Source organism: Sus scrofa, chromosome 10 (genome assembly GCF_054392235.1).
Source record: "Sus scrofa isolate SSC_HxYL_T2T_F1_AM1 chromosome 10, Sscrofa_HxYL_maternal_Yorkshire_Landrace_v2.0, whole genome shotgun sequence".
Taxonomy (NCBI): domain Eukaryota; kingdom Metazoa; phylum Chordata; class Mammalia; order Artiodactyla; family Suidae; genus Sus; species Sus scrofa.
In genome coordinates, this window is record NC_139392.1 from 16,499,224 (window position 1) to 16,516,832 (window position 17,609).

At 43.4% G+C, this 17,609-nt stretch overlaps 1 protein-coding gene across 1 annotated transcript; it reads left to right on the forward strand.

Annotated features, from left to right (window-relative positions):
- Nucleotides 1-1,350: 1,350 nt before the first annotated feature.
- Nucleotides 1,351-9,397, forward strand: H3-3A (H3.3 histone A). Its single transcript, NM_213930.1, is given in 4 exon segments — nt 1,351-1,386; nt 2,927-3,077; nt 4,167-4,320; nt 9,260-9,397. Coding segments are annotated over 3 exon segments (411 nt in total). The 5' UTR covers nt 1,351-1,386; nt 2,927-2,949; the 3' UTR covers nt 9,389-9,397.
- The last annotated feature ends 8,212 nt before the right edge of the window (nt 9,398-17,609 follow it).

Genomic DNA, 17,609 nt, shown 5'->3' on the forward strand with positions numbered 1-17,609 from the left:
TTTCACTATCCTATGGGATGTCAGCATGACACTTCTATTGAAAACCTTCACACATAGTTGCAAAGTGTTGTCAATACCAACTAGGGACCGTGCAGATATTCTGAGTCCAATGAACTAACAACATGGATAACTTGAAACGGTAAGTCTGTTTCCTACGCTACTGAGAATGGAAAAATATAATCATCCCCAAACCACGTTTTCCTTATTTCTGCCGGTTTTCTACCGCATGTAAACTATGCAGAAGCCGCTGACAATGTTTGATTTGGCAATTCTACCTAACATTTCATCGTTAAAAGGCCCAACAGGCTAGTAGGACACTCGGCCAGAACCGGAGTCAGGCCCTGGTGCAGTTAGCTGTGTATTCCATACATTGTTTTAGAGGCTTACAAAATACAGCCATCTTGCATCAGGCATCCCGGCCCAGGAAGGAGGCGAGCCCCGTCCCCTCCGAGATGCTACCTGCGAAGAGTCGGGCGTCCTAGGTGGCAGAGCCCGTGCGCGCAGCCCGCAGCCCGCACCGCGGGGCCCGCCTCCGTCCCCGGGCCAGTGTCTTGAGTGAATAAAGTTGTCTGAGGGCGAGCCAGCGGCACCTGGCCCGAAGCGAGGGCACGAAGACGGCCGGCCCACAGCCCTGCCAGCCGCTAGAGCCGCCCCCTCCGAAAGTGGGCGCAAGACGGGAGGCTTCTATTTGCAAGCTTCCTTTTGGGTAGTGTTTTCAACTGGGCCGCGGCGACCCGGCCGGCCGTGGCCTCCTCCCCGCCCCCACGCCGCCCGGGGTGCCTCGGGGACGCGCGCCGGGGCCCGCGCCGGAGCGGGGCGCCCCCTCCTTCGCCCTCCCCGCTGCGGCCCGAGACGCCCGCAGGTCGGGCGTTCACCCGCCGAGCCTCGGCCGGCCCGCCCCACCCCCTCACTTCCCCTCGGCGCCCCAAACCCGGGCTTCCAGAGTTCGATGACGTGTGCGCACGGAGCGGGGTGGGAGTGCGGAGCAGGGGAGCGGGAGTCAAAACTGGGGCGGGCGGGCAGCCGTCTCGGCGGGAGCGACGGCCCTTCGGCGTGTCTTTTGTGTTTGTACACACACGGCGCGAGGCTGCCGGGAGGAGGGAGCGGGCGGCGCGCGGGGGAGGGGCGAGCGCGCGCCAGCGAACGGGAGCGCGGGGGGAGGGGCGGGGGCGGGGCGCGAGCAAGGGGCGGGGGGCGGGGCCGAGCCTTCCCTCCATTGTGTGTGATTGGTTGGCGCGCGGCGCGGGGGCGGGGCGGCGTGTGTTGGGGGATAGCCTCGGTGTCAGCCATCTTTCAATTGTGTTCGCAGCCGCCGCCGCGCCGCCGTCGCTCGCCAACGCCAGCGCCGCCTCTAGCTCGCCGAGCTCCAGCCGAAGGAGAAGGGGGGTAAGTTTCCCCGTTTGCCCGCTTCCCCGGAACCGAGCCCCGCTTGCCGTCAGCCCCGGGCCGGGCCCCGGCGGTGCGGAAGGGGGGCCCCACGGTCCCTCCTGCTTGGCCCACAAACTTTTTGGCCCAGAAATGGAGAGGAGCGAGTTTCCCTCTCCCCTCAGGCGGCGGCGGCTCCGGCGGCTCCCCCGTCTCTCGCCGCCTCAGCCCAACAGCAGCAACCGCCGCGTCGCCGAGCCTGCTCTCCCTCCTCCCCGCGCCCCTGGCTCCTCTTTCTTCGGTGAAATCCCGCCCGGCGCCCCTTCCCGGGACCCCAGACCTTCACCATGACCCGCGCGGGCCTCTTAACTACAGCCCCCGGGCCCCGGCCCCCAGTTTTCGGGCGGGAAAAGGGTGGAAATTGCCGCTGCTTCCCACCCTGGGGTAACTCGCTTTTTGCTGCCTCCCCACAGTTGTTGCTAAGCTTCACCATCTTGTCTCTCTTCTCTGGTCACCGACCATATTTTTTCCCCCGTTTCTCTCTTCCCCATTTCAAAAAAGGAGGACAATTTTTAAAAGAGAAACATGTTTTTCTCCTTTTTTAGAGAAGCGGAAACTTGATGCATTTGAAATGCAAAAAAAAAAAACTTTTGCATTTTGGAGGGCGGCACGTGGCAGGGGATCGGGGTATTTTCAAGCGTTTTGGTGTTTTGTCTCTTTGGTAGGGAATCGGATACGTTTTGCGATTGTTTCCATTTTGTTCGGGTCTGGGAGCTCAGTTTGGCTGCGCGAGACGCTGGGAGCGAGACGGGCAGGCTGGGGGACCCTGTGCCGAGGGGCCGGTGGAGGCGAAACCAAAAGTTTATGTCGTGCTTGGGGTGGACCGGTCGGTCGCTCTCGTGCGTTAATTAAAGCCTGGGTGCGGGGCACTTGTTTTTATTTCATTGCGAAGCCTCGGAGGACTGGACGGCGAGGACGGGGCTTTGTAGAATGCTCGCTTGGTGGTAGCTGTTGTTCCCCTCTTGTTTTTGGAGACGCCTTTTTGTCAACAGAACTGTAGAGATGCAAAATCAGGAATGTTTTCTGATATTTACAGCAGTCTATCAACTGCCAGACGTAAAGGGGGGGGCAGCGCGGGGGGGGCTAAAACCTTTTTTGCTGTAATTTGACGCGACCTTTCTGTGGTTTGTGGCTTCATTATTTTGACTTATTCGTTGATCGGATGTTTACAGACATTTCTAATTTCTACTTTAATTAAAGAAATTGAAGCGAAGGCAGATAGGGGTCTTTTTGTTTTGCCATTTATCGCTCAGATTTAGCATTTTGAGAGGTGACTGGTGTTAATGCTAACAATTTTCTAGTACTACAGTTTGTTTCAAGAAGTCATATTTGGGTGGTAGGCGTAATCTGCACCCTTTCAAATTATGTAACATTACGGACATTTTTAAATACTGAGCCAAATTTTCAGATTGGGGGGGCGCGGTGGCAGTGGCAGGAAAACTTGTATGTTTGGTGGTTGCATGTGGTGATTTTTTTTTTTGTTTTGTTTTGATGCTGGTAGGTAAGTAAGGAGGTCTCTATACCATGGCTCGTACAAAGCAGACCGCCCGCAAATCGACTGGTGGTAAAGCACCGAGGAAGCAACTGGCTACAAAAGCCGCTCGCAAGAGTGCGCCCTCTACTGGAGGGGTGAAGAAACCTCATCGTTACAGGTATTAAAAAGACGGGAAAAAAATGGGGCAAAGTGTATCTTCCGAAGTAATAGCTATACAATCTAATAAAAAGATGTATAATAAGCATCCTTTTTGCCTTAGGGAAACTGGTATTTTTTTCCCCTTTTGGTTATTTACTAAATTTTATATTTGGTGTTGGGTTTTATTAAGGACCATGTTTAATTTCGAAGCTGTAATCTTAGCTTAAGGGAGATGTTGCATCAGTAATATCGTTAATGCTATGGAGTAAAATTTTATTTAGCTGACACATTAGAAGTTTTTTAAATAATAAAGTATTGTTTTTTAAATACCCTTTTGAGGATGCTCTTGATTGTTGTCAAAATAATTTTATCACGATTGGGAGAATTTTTAGTCCTTCATTTACTTAAATTGGGTTATTTCCGTCTATTAAAACATTAGTTTTGAACTACCCTGAGCAGTGTTGTTAAGGGCATCTGCCATTAGAGGGCAGAAGTTATCCGTATTTAGGTGCCCTCTGTGAATGATTTTACAGTTAACCTAAAGTAAAAGCTGGTACAGTGGAAGAAATAAGTCAGAATTGAGGTAATTTTCTGGCTGAAAATCAGTTAAAAAAAGAAAAAACTTCTATATGGAAGACACCTCACACAGTCAAGAGTATTCAGATTTAATCATTGATGAGTGATGGTCCTAGTCAAACTAAAGGTGTTCTGGGAAACCAAACTTAATGTAAGTGTATTTTTAAATGAAGCTCATTGGGTTGTGTTGGTAGGACTTTTAGAAGAATTGAGGGTGCTGATATGATAATTATTACAGAAGTTAGTTAAGTATATATGAAAGATGAAGAAAATAAAGGGGATTTTGATTAAACTCCCTGCCAGGAATCTACATTAATACCATGCTTTTTGCTCTAAAGGTATTGTGGTGTTACTCTTAATAGACTTGAATATTCAGGTCATAAATTGATAAGTGAAATTTGATACCAAACCTGAAGAATAGTTAGGTGATTTTTGGGGGGGGGGGGGGAAGCGACAGCATCGCTTCAAAGCTGATCACTCTTATGTCTTTATGTATTTGGTAACCATTTCTTTAATGTGTTTTGCTTTAAAGGCCTGGTACCGTGGCACTCCGTGAAATTAGACGTTATCAGAAGTCCACTGAACTTCTGATTCGCAAGCTTCCCTTCCAGCGTCTGGTGCGGGAAATTGCTCAGGACTTCAAAACAGATCTGCGCTTCCAGAGTGCAGCTATTGGTGCTTTGCAGGTAAAATGGTGGGTGGGAAAGGCTCTAAAGAGTTGGCGGTACTGCTTTGTACCAAGAACAGTTCTAAATCTTTGCATATGCCTGTGCAATTTAATCACCACAAACTGATGAGGTACGTGATAACTATTTCACTGTTGAGGTGTCAGAAAGGTTAAGTTGCTCAAGGACATACTTACAGATATGTAGTTTTAGACTTTGAGACACTGAGATGTTTAAAGGGAAAAAAAGCCCTCTAGTTCAGCTGACTTGCTGCAGGACATTAAGAAGTCATGGGGCTAAAGGTCTGTATTGGTGATTAGATTCAAACAGTGACAATTTTTTAGGGAAGTTAGAATAAATGGCTTCCAGCACCTGAAGAGGTGATTGCAAATACAGAAATATGTGGGGTGAGAATTGGCAGTATTAAGTGTGCATTGAGGTAAAAGAAGCATGAGTGGTAGTTAGGATTGGATTGACAATAGGGAGGAAAAGATAGGCTTGTAAAAGAGAAATTCGAAGACTTGTTTGCTGAAAGGGATTATGTATGGATTTCTACTTAAATGGCAAACAGTGAATTTACTCTTAGCTCCAGTGTGTCAGAACTTTGAGAAATACTGTTTTAGCTGTGGTTATATATTTGAAATATTGATGGTTTATGCTACAATTAAAACTTGAAATGCCTACAAGTAAGATTTGATTAGTTATATAGATATAATTAACATCAATCACTTAAGGAACCTATTACTATTATGTTAATGTGTTTGGCATTAGTTAGATCATTGTAACTCAAAGTGTGGTAAGACTACCACCTCCATCAGAGCATGGGGTTGGAGGTGATTAAAAATGCGTGGAATGTTAGGCACCACCACAGACCTGAATCTGGAATCTCTTGGGGGAGGGTCCAGAATCTACATAGATTCCATTGGAGGATTTTTCAGGGCTGCTGTTGCCAAGCTTTTCCTTTATGTGTGAGGAAGATTTGATAGGTGGATTCTACCCTGAAGTGTAATTGGTTGAGCTGTTTCTATGGTTAGTCTGAACTTCACTTGATTGGTGAATTCCAGGAGTAGACATTCATTAAATTCTCAATGAATTGAAATTACTGAAATTTCAAACTACTAAAATCTTCCAATGCTAGTACCTAAAACCTTTATTTTGTTTTAATCATTGACCATCTCTAGAGCCCATTTTATTACTACAATTGCTGATCACATTTCCCCTCTAATTTTAAATATTGAGATATTACAGTATTCTCAGGCACTGATTCAAAGCTGCTCATTTTGTTTAGCAGGGCTCTTCTTGAAGAACACAACATTATACTTGAAAGTCCAACAATGTTGAGCTTAAGTGTCAGTGATGGAGCTTTGTGAATTAATTACTAAACAGTATGGGTGAAAGACTATTGTGGGGTGTTTTTGGTTTTTTGTTTGTTTGTTTGTTTTGTTTTGTTTTTTTGCTTTTTAGGGCTGCATATGGAGGTTCCCAGGCCAGGGGTCCAATCTGAGCTATAGCTGCTGGCCTACACCACAGCTCACAGCAATGCCAGATGCTTAACCCACTGAGCAAGGCCAGGGATCAAACCTGCAACCTCATGGTTCCTATTCGGATTCGTTTTTGCTGAGCCATGACGGGAAGTCCAAGACTGTTGTCTTTTTCAAATTTGTATCTGAATTTTCATGTTGCTGTTTATTAAGATATGTATTTTATGTATGTCATTAAGTGTAGTTGTACTGGTTTTTAGCAAAATGTTCAACTCTGCTACCTGTAGTACTTTAGCATTAGGTAGCTCTTTATTGGAAGAGTAATCTTAGTAGTTAGAAGTTTTTTTAAAAAGAGCTACATGAGGACGGGAAGTAGTCCAATGAGGATGATAGAGAAATTAGTCTAAGTTTGCCGTAGATAATCAAGAATGAACTAACTTAAAATTTAGTCTTTGCCACTAATAGTTTGAACTAAGGCATCCTTGAGTTAAAAATGGACATTGGTGGTTTAAAATGGTAGAAAAGTCAGACATTGAATATATTGAAAATGTTGTGAATTAACATTTCCTTCCAGTCATAAGATATTTTTTATTTTGCTATTATCTCAAAATTATGTTCATTTGGCTATAAATTAATGTAGAGGTCTTTAATTCCCATTATAGCCTTAATGTTTAGGAGACTTTGGGACCTTGGTAATAGAATTAGAAATATATGGGTCATAGTTAAATTCCCTGTGAGTAATGACTCTCCTCCCAGACCTGACCAGACAAAACCCTGTGAAACCTGTGGTCAGATTCTAAGACAGCAGTGAGAGCCCCAGCTGCCTTTGAGTGGTATTAGGGGAGCCAATGGATCATTCCACTTCAAATGATCTCTGAATTGTAGGACTTGTTTACTTGTCCATATACCAGCTTAGGGTGCTGTGTTTTTGCAAAAGCCTTCCAGGTTTGCATGATCCTAAAATATGCTGGGTGAGACAAATTGAACTGGTTTCTATCTTAGGGAACTTAGGTCCTAATATCTGAAGTCCTAGTATCTGAAGGCTACAATATGCTATGTTTTCCAAACTTTTTACCTATTTCTCAAATATCCCAAGAATGAATCCCTGAATATTAGGGACTTCTACTTTTAATATATTCTTTGGAATAGGTAAGAAGGGATTATTTGCATAGAAAAGATCAAATTTCAGTTATAGTTAGATAAGAAAAACCCAGCAAATACTTTTCAAACCTCTACTTGAGGGCAAGGCAGTGTGAGTATAAAATAAGATCACTGTTAAGTAATTTAAGGGCTTTAAAAGTGACTGATGTACTATGCCAATTATGAGTGCCAAGGAATTAGGAGGGGTTCAAAGTTATCTGCACCTGGGAACTAGGGGCAAGAGAAGTGTTTGGTTTCTCCTTCATGGAATAGTCTTGAACTCGGCCTTAAAAGGTAGATAAATAAAACTTGGCTCTTGATAACAAAAGATGAAGAAAGTCATGTAAGGATAGTAAAATTTGAGTGAAACAAATTTTTATAGAAGAGAGATAGGCTAAAAAGATAAAGGTGCAGTTCCTGCTATGGTGTGGCTGTGTCTCTGCAGCTCTAGGACACAGGTTCGATCCTGGCCCAGCATTCTAGGTTAAAGAATTTGGCATTGCTGCAGCTGCAGCATAGATTACATCTGTGGCTTGGATCTGATCCCTGGCCCAGGAATTCCATGAGCCTCCAAAAAAGGAAAGAAAAAAAAAAGATGAATGGCATAAACGTGAAGGTTACAGTTTTTTTCATAAGGTGGACTAATGTAGACCATTTGAATTAATCGTTGCTGTTAGTACTTTTAAAAGCAGATCTCAAGTTTTATTGGCAAAGTCAGAAAAAAGTTGGTAAAAAGTAAATCTGGTTCTTCCCATTTGTATATCTTGTGTGTTATTTAGTATTGAGGGGCTTGAATTGCTCAAGTATTTTGTGTTTCTTTTTGTTTTATAGTTACCTAAAGGTTCCAAATTGAAGTTTGTTTTGTTTTGTTTTAAGGCCACACCTTCTGGCGTATAGAGGATCCAAGGCTAGGGGTTAAATCAGAGTTACAGCTGCTGGCCTACGCCACAGCATAGCAACTTGGGATCTCAGCTGTGTCTGTGACCTACACTGCAGCTCACAGCGACCCACTGAGCAAGGTCAGGGATTGAACCCCAATCTTCATGGATACTAGTCAGATTCATTTCTGCTGTACCACAATGGGAACTCCTGGAAATAATTTTAAATGTGTCTTCAACAGAGAAAACTTGCATGTAGAGAGGCCAGATAAGGTCTTCATTCAGTATTCTTAATCCACTAAAACAGTTGGACTGATGACTAGACTGGTAAAACAAAACAGTAGCTTCATTTCAAAATGAGTAAGCAGATGTTTTAAGTTGGACTAAAGGATTCTTCAACTTTTCAGATAACTATAAAATGTATAATAAAAGTTAATTATAAAAACATCTTATACTGTTTTGGGGAAAACCAGAGGGGTCAATATTAATTCTGGGGGGTTACAAATGCCAGTACATGTTGGGGTGCATGGGGGGGGTACAGTTAGTAGGGGAAAGTAGGGGGCACAGCAGCAAAATAGGTTAATGTATGTAAATTAAGACGCAAGTGTTCTGGGACCCTGTAGTACTCTGAAAACTGAGGTGTTAAAGAAAAGGTAGAGAAGAAGGACCTTATGATGGAAACCTGTGGTCAGCTATATATATATGTATATATATTTTTAGGACCTCATACATGGCATATAGAGATTCTCAGGCTAGGGGTCAAATTGGAGCTACAGCTGCTGGCCTACACCACAGCAACGCCGGATCTAAGCCACGTCTGCAACCTGCATCACAGCTCACAGCATCACGTATCTTTAACATTAATCCCTTTAAAGCCAGGGATTGAACCCACATCCCCATGGATATTAGTCAGGTTCCTAAAACCTGTAAGCCACTATGGGAACTCCAAAATTGGATTTCTTGACTTAACTCAAGATATGCTTTACTAGAAATCACACATAATGTTAGAAAAAATGAAACTTTTTAAGTAACGAAATAAGTTTTGTATTATTTGGTAAAGATTAACAAGCTTGAGCTTTTCACTTTTCATAAGCTGCCTTTCAGCCTTGTCCCACAAATTATAATATGTAACCATTTGGGAGTTCCCACTAGCTGTTTAGGAACCAGTGTAGGTTGCTGCTGAGGCCTGGATTTTATTCCCAGCCCAGCATAGTGGGGTAAGGATCTGACGTTGCTGCAACTGTGGCTCAAATTTGATCTCTGGCCCAGGAACTCACACATGCCATGGGTGCAGCCAAATTAATTATTTAATTAAAAGAAAATGTGAGCATTTGGTAAAATAGTCAACATCTCCTGAAGTAGGATTTTAAAGGGCTCAAAAACTTGATCATTTTAACTGATAAAGATGTATCTTAACTGTTTACATTAACATTAATATGTTTTTCTTTATTCCTTTTGTAGGAGGCAAGTGAGGCCTATCTGGTTGGCCTTTTTGAAGACACCAACCTGTGTGCTATCCATGCCAAACGTGTAACAATTATGCCAAAAGACATCCAGCTAGCACGCCGCATACGTGGAGAACGTGCTTAAGAATCCACTATGATGGGAAACATTTCATTCTTTAAAAAAAAAAAAAATTCTCTTCTTCCTGTTATTGGTAGTTCTGAACGTTAGATATTTTTTTTCCATGGGGTCAAAAGGTACCTAAGTATATGATTGCAAGTGGAAAAATAGGGGACAGAAATCAGGTATTGGCAGTTTTTCCATTTTCATTTGTGTGTGAATTTTTAATATAAATGCGGGGACATAAAGCATTAATGCAAGTCAAAATGTTTCAGTGAACAAGTTTCAGCAGTTCAACTTTATAACAATTATAAATAAACCTGTTAAATTTTTCTGGACAATGCCAGCATTTGGATTTTTTTAAAACAAGTAAATTTCTTATTGACTGCAACTAAATGGTGTTTGTAGCATTTTTATCATACAGTAGATTCCATCCATTCACTATACTTTTCTAACTGAGTTGTCCTACATGCAAGTACATGTTTTTAATGTTGTCTGTCTTCTGTGCTGTTCCTGTAAGTTTGCTATTAAAATACATTAAACTATACCTGCTTTTGGTCTTTACTATCAACTTTACCCGTACAATCTATTCACTTGAAAGTTCCACATTCAGAATAACTTTAATTGTATCAAGTGTTTTGTCACTTTATATCTGAAACAAGACTGTTGAGAGAGGGAACACATAAGCTTTGTATGGGAAGGAATCTGGAGCTACTGGCCTTCCTCCTCATTTTTAGAAGTTTGCAGATGGAAAGTTTTATTGGCTAAGACCAGATTTTAGCTCTTTGGATATGTGAAATTTTTAACCAACAATTCCAAAACCTAGCTGGCCAGCAGAATCGCATGGAAATAGTTAAGCCTGTATAAGTAGTGGAAGTACATTTATAAACAATCTATGCTATTAAATGTATATTTAATGGTAATTTAAATTTTAACTGTCTACATCTCAAAAAATATTGCATTGGAGAGCTGGCTATTTTAAGATACTGTGTATTAATCCCTGAAGTTATTAATCAAGCACCTATAGTTCATTCTTAGCCCTGTGTATATTCTGCATTGGAGTGATAGATGGATGTGAAGATGAACTTTTTTTAAGACTTAGAAAACACATCCCTAATGTACTGACTTTAGTTGTAACAGTAATGAGTGTTTGAAGCTGCTCTGGCAGCAAACTGAGATGAACTAATCAATGGGCTAAGAACAGATACCTGTCAATAGGTATAGCATTGAGTTTATGAACATAAACATTGGTCTTAAGATTTTTTTGGATTTTAAGGGCAGCACCCACAGCATATGGAGGTTCCCAGGCTAGGGTTCCAATCAGCTGCAGCTGCCAGCCTATGCCAGATCCACAGCAATGCCAGATCCAAGCTGTGTCTTTAACCTACACCACAGTCCATGGCAAGGCCAGATCCTTAACCCACTGAGCAAGGCCCGGGATCGAACCTGCAACTTAATGGTTTGTAGTCCAATTGTTTCCACTGCGCCACGACGGGAACTCCCTTAAGCCCCTTTTTAGCAATAACTTTTTTTTTTGGGCCACACCCACGGCATACGGAAGTTCCAGGCTATTGGTGGAATTAGAGCTGCAGCTGCAGGTGTTCATTGCAGCCACAGCAACACTGGATCCTTAAACCACTGGACGGGACGAGGCCAGGGATCCAACCCACATCCTCATAGTTATTAGGTTCATTACTGCTGAGTCACAATGGGAATCCCTAATAACTCAGTTTTTAGATCATTAAGTCACAAAATCCTTCTGTGAGGGGAATATGAAATTATTTTAGATCCTGTTTCTAAATTGTTAACATGGGATCTAGTCGTTGCAATATAAGCTATTAAGAGCCAATGTCAGCTGTTGAGTTTCTGCAGTTCTGGAAAGAGACAAATGATAGGCCCCTCTTTCTAGAGATAATTATTAGAGAAAATGGCAATAGGGTAGAAAAAATGGTTACCTGCTAGAGTCTTAATGAGCCATTTATTTACAAATAGGAGCTAACCATCCTTTGGGCTCTTAGAATTAGTCTTTTGTTCTAAAAGTTTTATCGAAATACACCAAGTGACATGACAGGCCCGGGCTACCTTCTCCATCTGGTCTTTTTTCTGCACTTTTGTTTTGCTGCTGTAATTTCCAAGTATTTGAACAGGTTACCTCTTGGGGGGAGAGGATATCCACAATGTGAGGGGGAACCAAGAAATTTTTTTTTTTTTTTTTTTAGGGCCCACGCTAGGGGTTGAATCAGAGCTGCAGCTGCCAGCCTACACCACAGCCACAGCAACACAGGATCCTTAACCTACTGGGCAAGGCCAGGGATCTTATCTGCATCCTCGTGGATGCCAGTCAGATTCATTTACCACTGTGCCACAATGGGAACTGCAAGAAAATTTTAAATACAGTGTATTTTCCAGCTTCTTGTCTTTACACCAAAATAAAATATTGATATACACAAAAGCTTTAGTGAAATAGAAGTATGTTTGATACAAAGTAGATGAGCTTGGCACTGGAAGTATGTATACAATGTTGAACTAAGAGTTATTCTTTGACTTAGATATGAGTGTGCTTGGCCACTCCCATTGATCCCTGGGTTAATGCTCATTAACTTGGGCTGGATTCTTACCTGCTATGTTTTGGAGTTGGCTATATAACTGTTTAACCTAGGAAAAGTCTGTAGTTAATTGGAGTTGGACCCAAAATGGTGTGCGAGGACCATAGCCTACACCACACCTTTGGTTAATTAAGTTCAGTTGTTAACATCTGCAGTAAGGTGGTGAATATAAAGTGAATATAAAGTATATTATGAAAGTAGTTGATTAATACCTAAAGATTCCAGAAAAATAACTTGAGATAAGTACATTTTGGGGAAATCGGGAATTCTGGAAGAATTTTAAGAAGGAATTTGGAAATGTCATTCTCTTAGGCAAGTGGAGGGAATCCTCCCTTAGCTAAATACTGTCAGGAGAGTGAACAATGCCCAAGCTCTTGCCCTTTTGATTTTGACAGCCCCGAATCTGAAGAGAATTAGTTAAACTTTGCTTTTTTTTTTTTTTTCCCATTTTAGGGCCCCACTCACAGCATAGGAGGGTCCCAGGCTAGGGGTCAAATCAGAGCTACAGCTGCCAGCCTATACCACAGCCACAGCAATGTGGGTTCCAAGCTTCGTCTGTGACCTACACCACAGCTCTCGGCAATGCCAGATCCTTAACCCACTGAGCAAGGCTAGGGATCGAACCTGCAACATCATGGTTCCTAGTCAGATTTGTTAACGCCATGATGGAAACTCCCAAACTTTTCAAATTTGAATATATTGAGGATCTTCTGGATGCTGAGTATGTAAAAGTATAAAGCTGCTCCAACTTGAATTTAAATAATCCACAACCCCATTTTTCAGGTGAAGAAACCTGCCCCAAGTCACAGTAAATGGAGGAGATGGAGTTTGTTCCCCAGTAGACTAAATCCAAAGCCTTGCTTTCTGATTCCCAAAAGGAGCAGTTCCCTAGTGGTACAGCGGTTAAGGATCTGATGTCAATGCAGGGGTTCAGCTTGGGGTGCAGCTGAGGCACGGGTTTGATCCCCAGCTCCAGGAACTTCCACATGCTGTGGGCATGCCAAAACATGCAAGAGCAGTTCATTTACTGTCAGTACTAAAATTAAGGAAAGTCTTCACAGTTGAAACAAATGGCGGTGCAGGATGAGGGGGAGAAAAAATTGGGAGTGAAAGGTCTGGAATATAAAAATTACAAGAAAACTAATATGATGCTCAGCACATGCACAGTCTTGAGCTACCCCCTTTAATTCCTCCCTTTCCCTGACCTCCATTAAATCCTGTTGACTCTTCCTCCAGAAGGGCATCCAAAACTTTTCACTTAACACTTCTACCACCCTAGTCTGAGCTGCTATCACCTCTCACTTGGACTATTGCCATCGCTTAGATCAGTCTTCATTCATCTACTCATTCCCTCTGGCCACTTCACACAGGCCCCAGAGAATGCTTCTAAAACATAAATCACTTTGGATCATTTCCCCACTTAAAAATACCTAATGGCTTCCTATGGTTCACAGAGGAACATCTAAACTGGCTCATGAGGCAGGCCCTGTGTGATCTGGCCTTGCCAATCTTCTCTTTCCACCACTTGCTTACTAAGCTGCAGCCAAACCTTCTGCTCACATACCCTTTGTCATATCCCATGGCTTTTCTTCCTTATTTAACATCTGAATTACATTACTTTTTTACTGATTCTACCTCCAGCAGAAGTTGCTGTAAGAACAGAAGGTTCACTGTCTTTTGTCTTTTTGCCATTTCTTGGGCCGCTCCCTCGGCATATGGGGAGGTTCCCAGGCTAGGGGTTTAATCGGAGCTGTAGCTGCCAGCCTACGCCAGAGCCACAGCAAAGCGGGATCCGAGCCGCAGCTGTGACCTACACCACAGCTCACAGCAATGCCAGATCATTAACCCACTGAGCAAGGGCAGGGATCGAACCCACAACCTCATGGTTCCTAGTCGGATCTGTTAACCACTGAGCTACGACAGGAACTCCAGGAGGGTTCACTGTCTTTGCCATTGTAGCCCCAGTGCTAGTACACAGTAAACTTGAATGAAAACCAATTGGCACAGTTCCGTTGTGTCTCAGCAGATTATGAATCCGACTAGTATCCATGAGGATGAGGATTCAATTCCTGGCCTCACTCGGTGGATTAAAGGATCCAGCATTGCCATGAGTAGTGGTATAGGCCAGCAGCTGCAGCACAGATTCACTTCTACCCCTAGCCTGGGAACTTGCATAGGTCTGTGGGTGCAGCTCTAAAAAGCAAATAAATAAATAGGAGTTCCCATCGTGGCACAGAGGAAATGAATCTGACTAGGAACAATGAGGTTGCAGGTTCCATCCCTGGCCTTGCCCAGTGGGTTAAGGATCTGGTGTTGCTGTGAGCTGTGGTAGAGGTTGCAGACACAGCTCGGATCTGGCATTGCTGTGACTGTGGTGTAGGCCGGCAGCTGTAGCTCTGATTCAAACCCTAGCCTGGGAACCTCCATATGCTGTGGGTGTGGCCCTAAAAAAAAATATATATATGTAAATCCAAGATATGATGGAGATACTCTTAAAAAACCATTAGCTAAGAATGAAACTATTCAAATTTCAAAAGGTAAGATAATTGCACTATTCATGAGGGAGCAGTTATATTACTAATTCATATCCACAAAATTAATTTCAGATTGATTAAAAGGCTAAACATCAAAAAATAAAATTAATAAATAACTGAAAGGAAATAACACAATATTTTAGTTCTCTTCTTGAAAACCTCTGCATCTATAAAACTGTCCCCTAGAAATGCAAAGATAAGCATGGATGAACATATTTCTCAGCACTGTTTGTAAAAACTGAACATTCTGAATAGCCTAAATATCAGTCAGTAGAATGGATAAATAAAATTTTATAGATCGATATGAAGAAATACTATGTAGCCATTAAAAAGAATGAGGCAGAGAGTCCTATCTTTGCTGATGTGGAAAGACTTCCAAGCTATATTGTTAAATAAAAAAGCAAGCTGTGGAGTCAGTATAGCATTTTTTTTTTAACTGAAAATATTTTTGAAAATATTTTTTAGGAAGTTCTCTAATGGCATAGCAGGTTGAGGCTCCTGCATTCTCACCCCTGTGGCTCTGGTTGCTGCTGTGCAGTGTAGGTTCAATCCCTGGCCCAGGATTTCCCACTTACTGTTGCAAAAAAAGAGAAAAAAATACAAAAAAAAAAACCCCAAAAAACAAAAAAACAAGAGAGAACCTGAATTAAACATTGCAACTCTCATTTAAAAATAAATAAATAAATATTTTTTAACTGAATGAATTTTATTATATTATAGTTGTACAATTACTATCACAACCCAATTTTATAGCATTTCCATCCCAAATCCAAGTGCCCATCCCTCCCCCCACAACCTATCTCCTTTGGAAACCATTAAGTTTTTCAATGTCTGTGAGTCAGTATCTGTTCTGCAAAGAAGTTCATTGTACACTTTTTTTGATTCCACATATAAGTGATAGCATATGACTTCACTTAGCATGATGATTTCTAGGTCCATCCACGGTTGCTGCAAATGCCATTATTTCATTCCTTTTTATGGCTGAGTAATATTCCATTGTGTACATGTACACCACATATTCTACATCCACTCCTCTGTCGATGGACATTTAGTTGCTTCCGTGTCTTGGCTATCCTACATAGTGTTGCAGTGAACATTGGAGCACATGTATCTTTTCAAGCCAGTGTAGCATTTTCCTTCTGTGAGTTTAACAACAAAAACAGTAACAAAACCCCAAATCATTGCATGTGTGTATGTACAAATTATACCCACGCAGAGACTATGTGCACACACATAGGAAAGGTCTAGAAAGATATGCACCAAACCACTAACAGTGGTAGCCTAAGGAAAGCCGAGTTGGTGGAATCAGACATTCTGGCAGAGGAGCCAGTCCCTCACAAGCTGGTCACCCAACATTTTATAACAGCAGGGACTTATGGAGAGCATGTGCCAAGCCAAGCTCTATGCTAAGTACTCTGCTTTATCTCAGGTCTCGCAAGGACCTCAAGAAGTAGACAGTTACAACCTTCATTTCAGAGATGGGAGAATGGAGGCTCAGTGTATCCCTACCTTCCCACCTCTGCTCAGCCCTAGTGTCTTGAACACACTCATGTGTTTGCAATTCCCCTTCGTGGGAATTGTCCTGTTTGGACCCCTCTAGGTTGCATCTTTTGATCATTGCATTGGTCTGGTTTGCTGGCAGTTTTAGGCTTTAAGTAGGGAACTAGCCTGGCCGATCCCAGAACCCTGGGCAGGACATTTAACCTCCATGAACCTAGGTTTACCAGTCTGAAAAACAGGGGCCACTGGTGGAACATGAGGTGATTTCATGTGACTCATAAATGAACATTTTAAGGCGATATCTATATATTTTACTAATTCATATTTTACATATACAATATGAATAATAAATAACATATATCAAACTTCTGTGATTTCAGACAGCACCTCTAAATTTTGAGTGGATTTAAAAATTTCATGCAGAAGTTCCCATCTCGGCTCAGCTGGTTGAGGAAGCCACTAGTATCCATAAGGAAACAGGTTCTATCCCTGGCCTAGATTAGTGGCTTAACAATCCGGCATTGGAGTGAGTTGCAGCGTAGGTAGCCAATGTGGTTTCAATCTGGTAGGCCAGCAGCTGCAGCTCTGATTGGACCCCTAGCCTAGAAACTTCCATATGCCACAGGTGTGGCCCTAAAAAGAAAAAAAGATTAATAAGTAAATAATAGTACAATAGTACAGGTGGTGTTGGCAAGGGCAAAATAACGAAAGTGATAGGAGAGTGGGGAATTCATGAGAGAAGCTTGAAAAAATGCTTAGTACAGAGCCAGAACACACACACACAGTGAGTGCTCAATTCACAGTAGATTTTATTGGTTATCATCATCACATTTGCATTTGAAATAAGCAGTTCTGATTCCGAGTGTAGGAGAGGGAGGTGGAGTGGGGAGAGAGGGGTGGAAAGGATTTCTGCCACCAGCCTCGGACATCCTCAAGGCGTCCCAGGCGCGGGCTTAGCCGAGAGAGGGCCCTTGGGACCTGACAGCGTGTTCGAGAAATCGGTGGCTTCATGGCCAGCGGAGCCGAGGCGACCGCTCTGGCTCCAGATTGGTCAGCAGATGGCCGCGCATCGGGTCCTTCCTGCACGTCCTGCGCGACTCGCGGCTCTCAGCGCCCGAAACGGCGCGGGCCAAGGACAGCGCTGCCCAGACTCGGGAAAGAGAATGTGGGAAAGGCTGCGGCTGCCAGCCCGCCCTTGGGAGCCGCCAGTGGGGGGCGGAGCACCGACCGAGAACCGAGCTCTCCGGCTCCTCCCCGCCCTTCGCGCCCACACCCCGTCGACCTCAGGTCAGGAGGCCTGTCCTCTATGCCTTTCGAGCCACTCCTTTTCCTCCATGCCCACTGTTGTCACTCTAATGAGGGCTTTTCCTTTTTCACACTTGTCTGACCTGGGCTCTCTCTCTGCGGTCCCTCCCTTCCCAGCATCTAGCGCCAGGGAGACCTTTCTAAAATGTTAAACTGATTTTTCCAGCCCTCTCCCGCCTCGCCCAACTCCAGGACCCTCGCAGCACCGCCGCGATCTTCCGCTGTCACTGAAGGCGGCCCCGCTAGACCACGCCCCTTGGGACCCCGCCACGCCCCTCGGAGACCACGCCCCTCCGCGCCAGC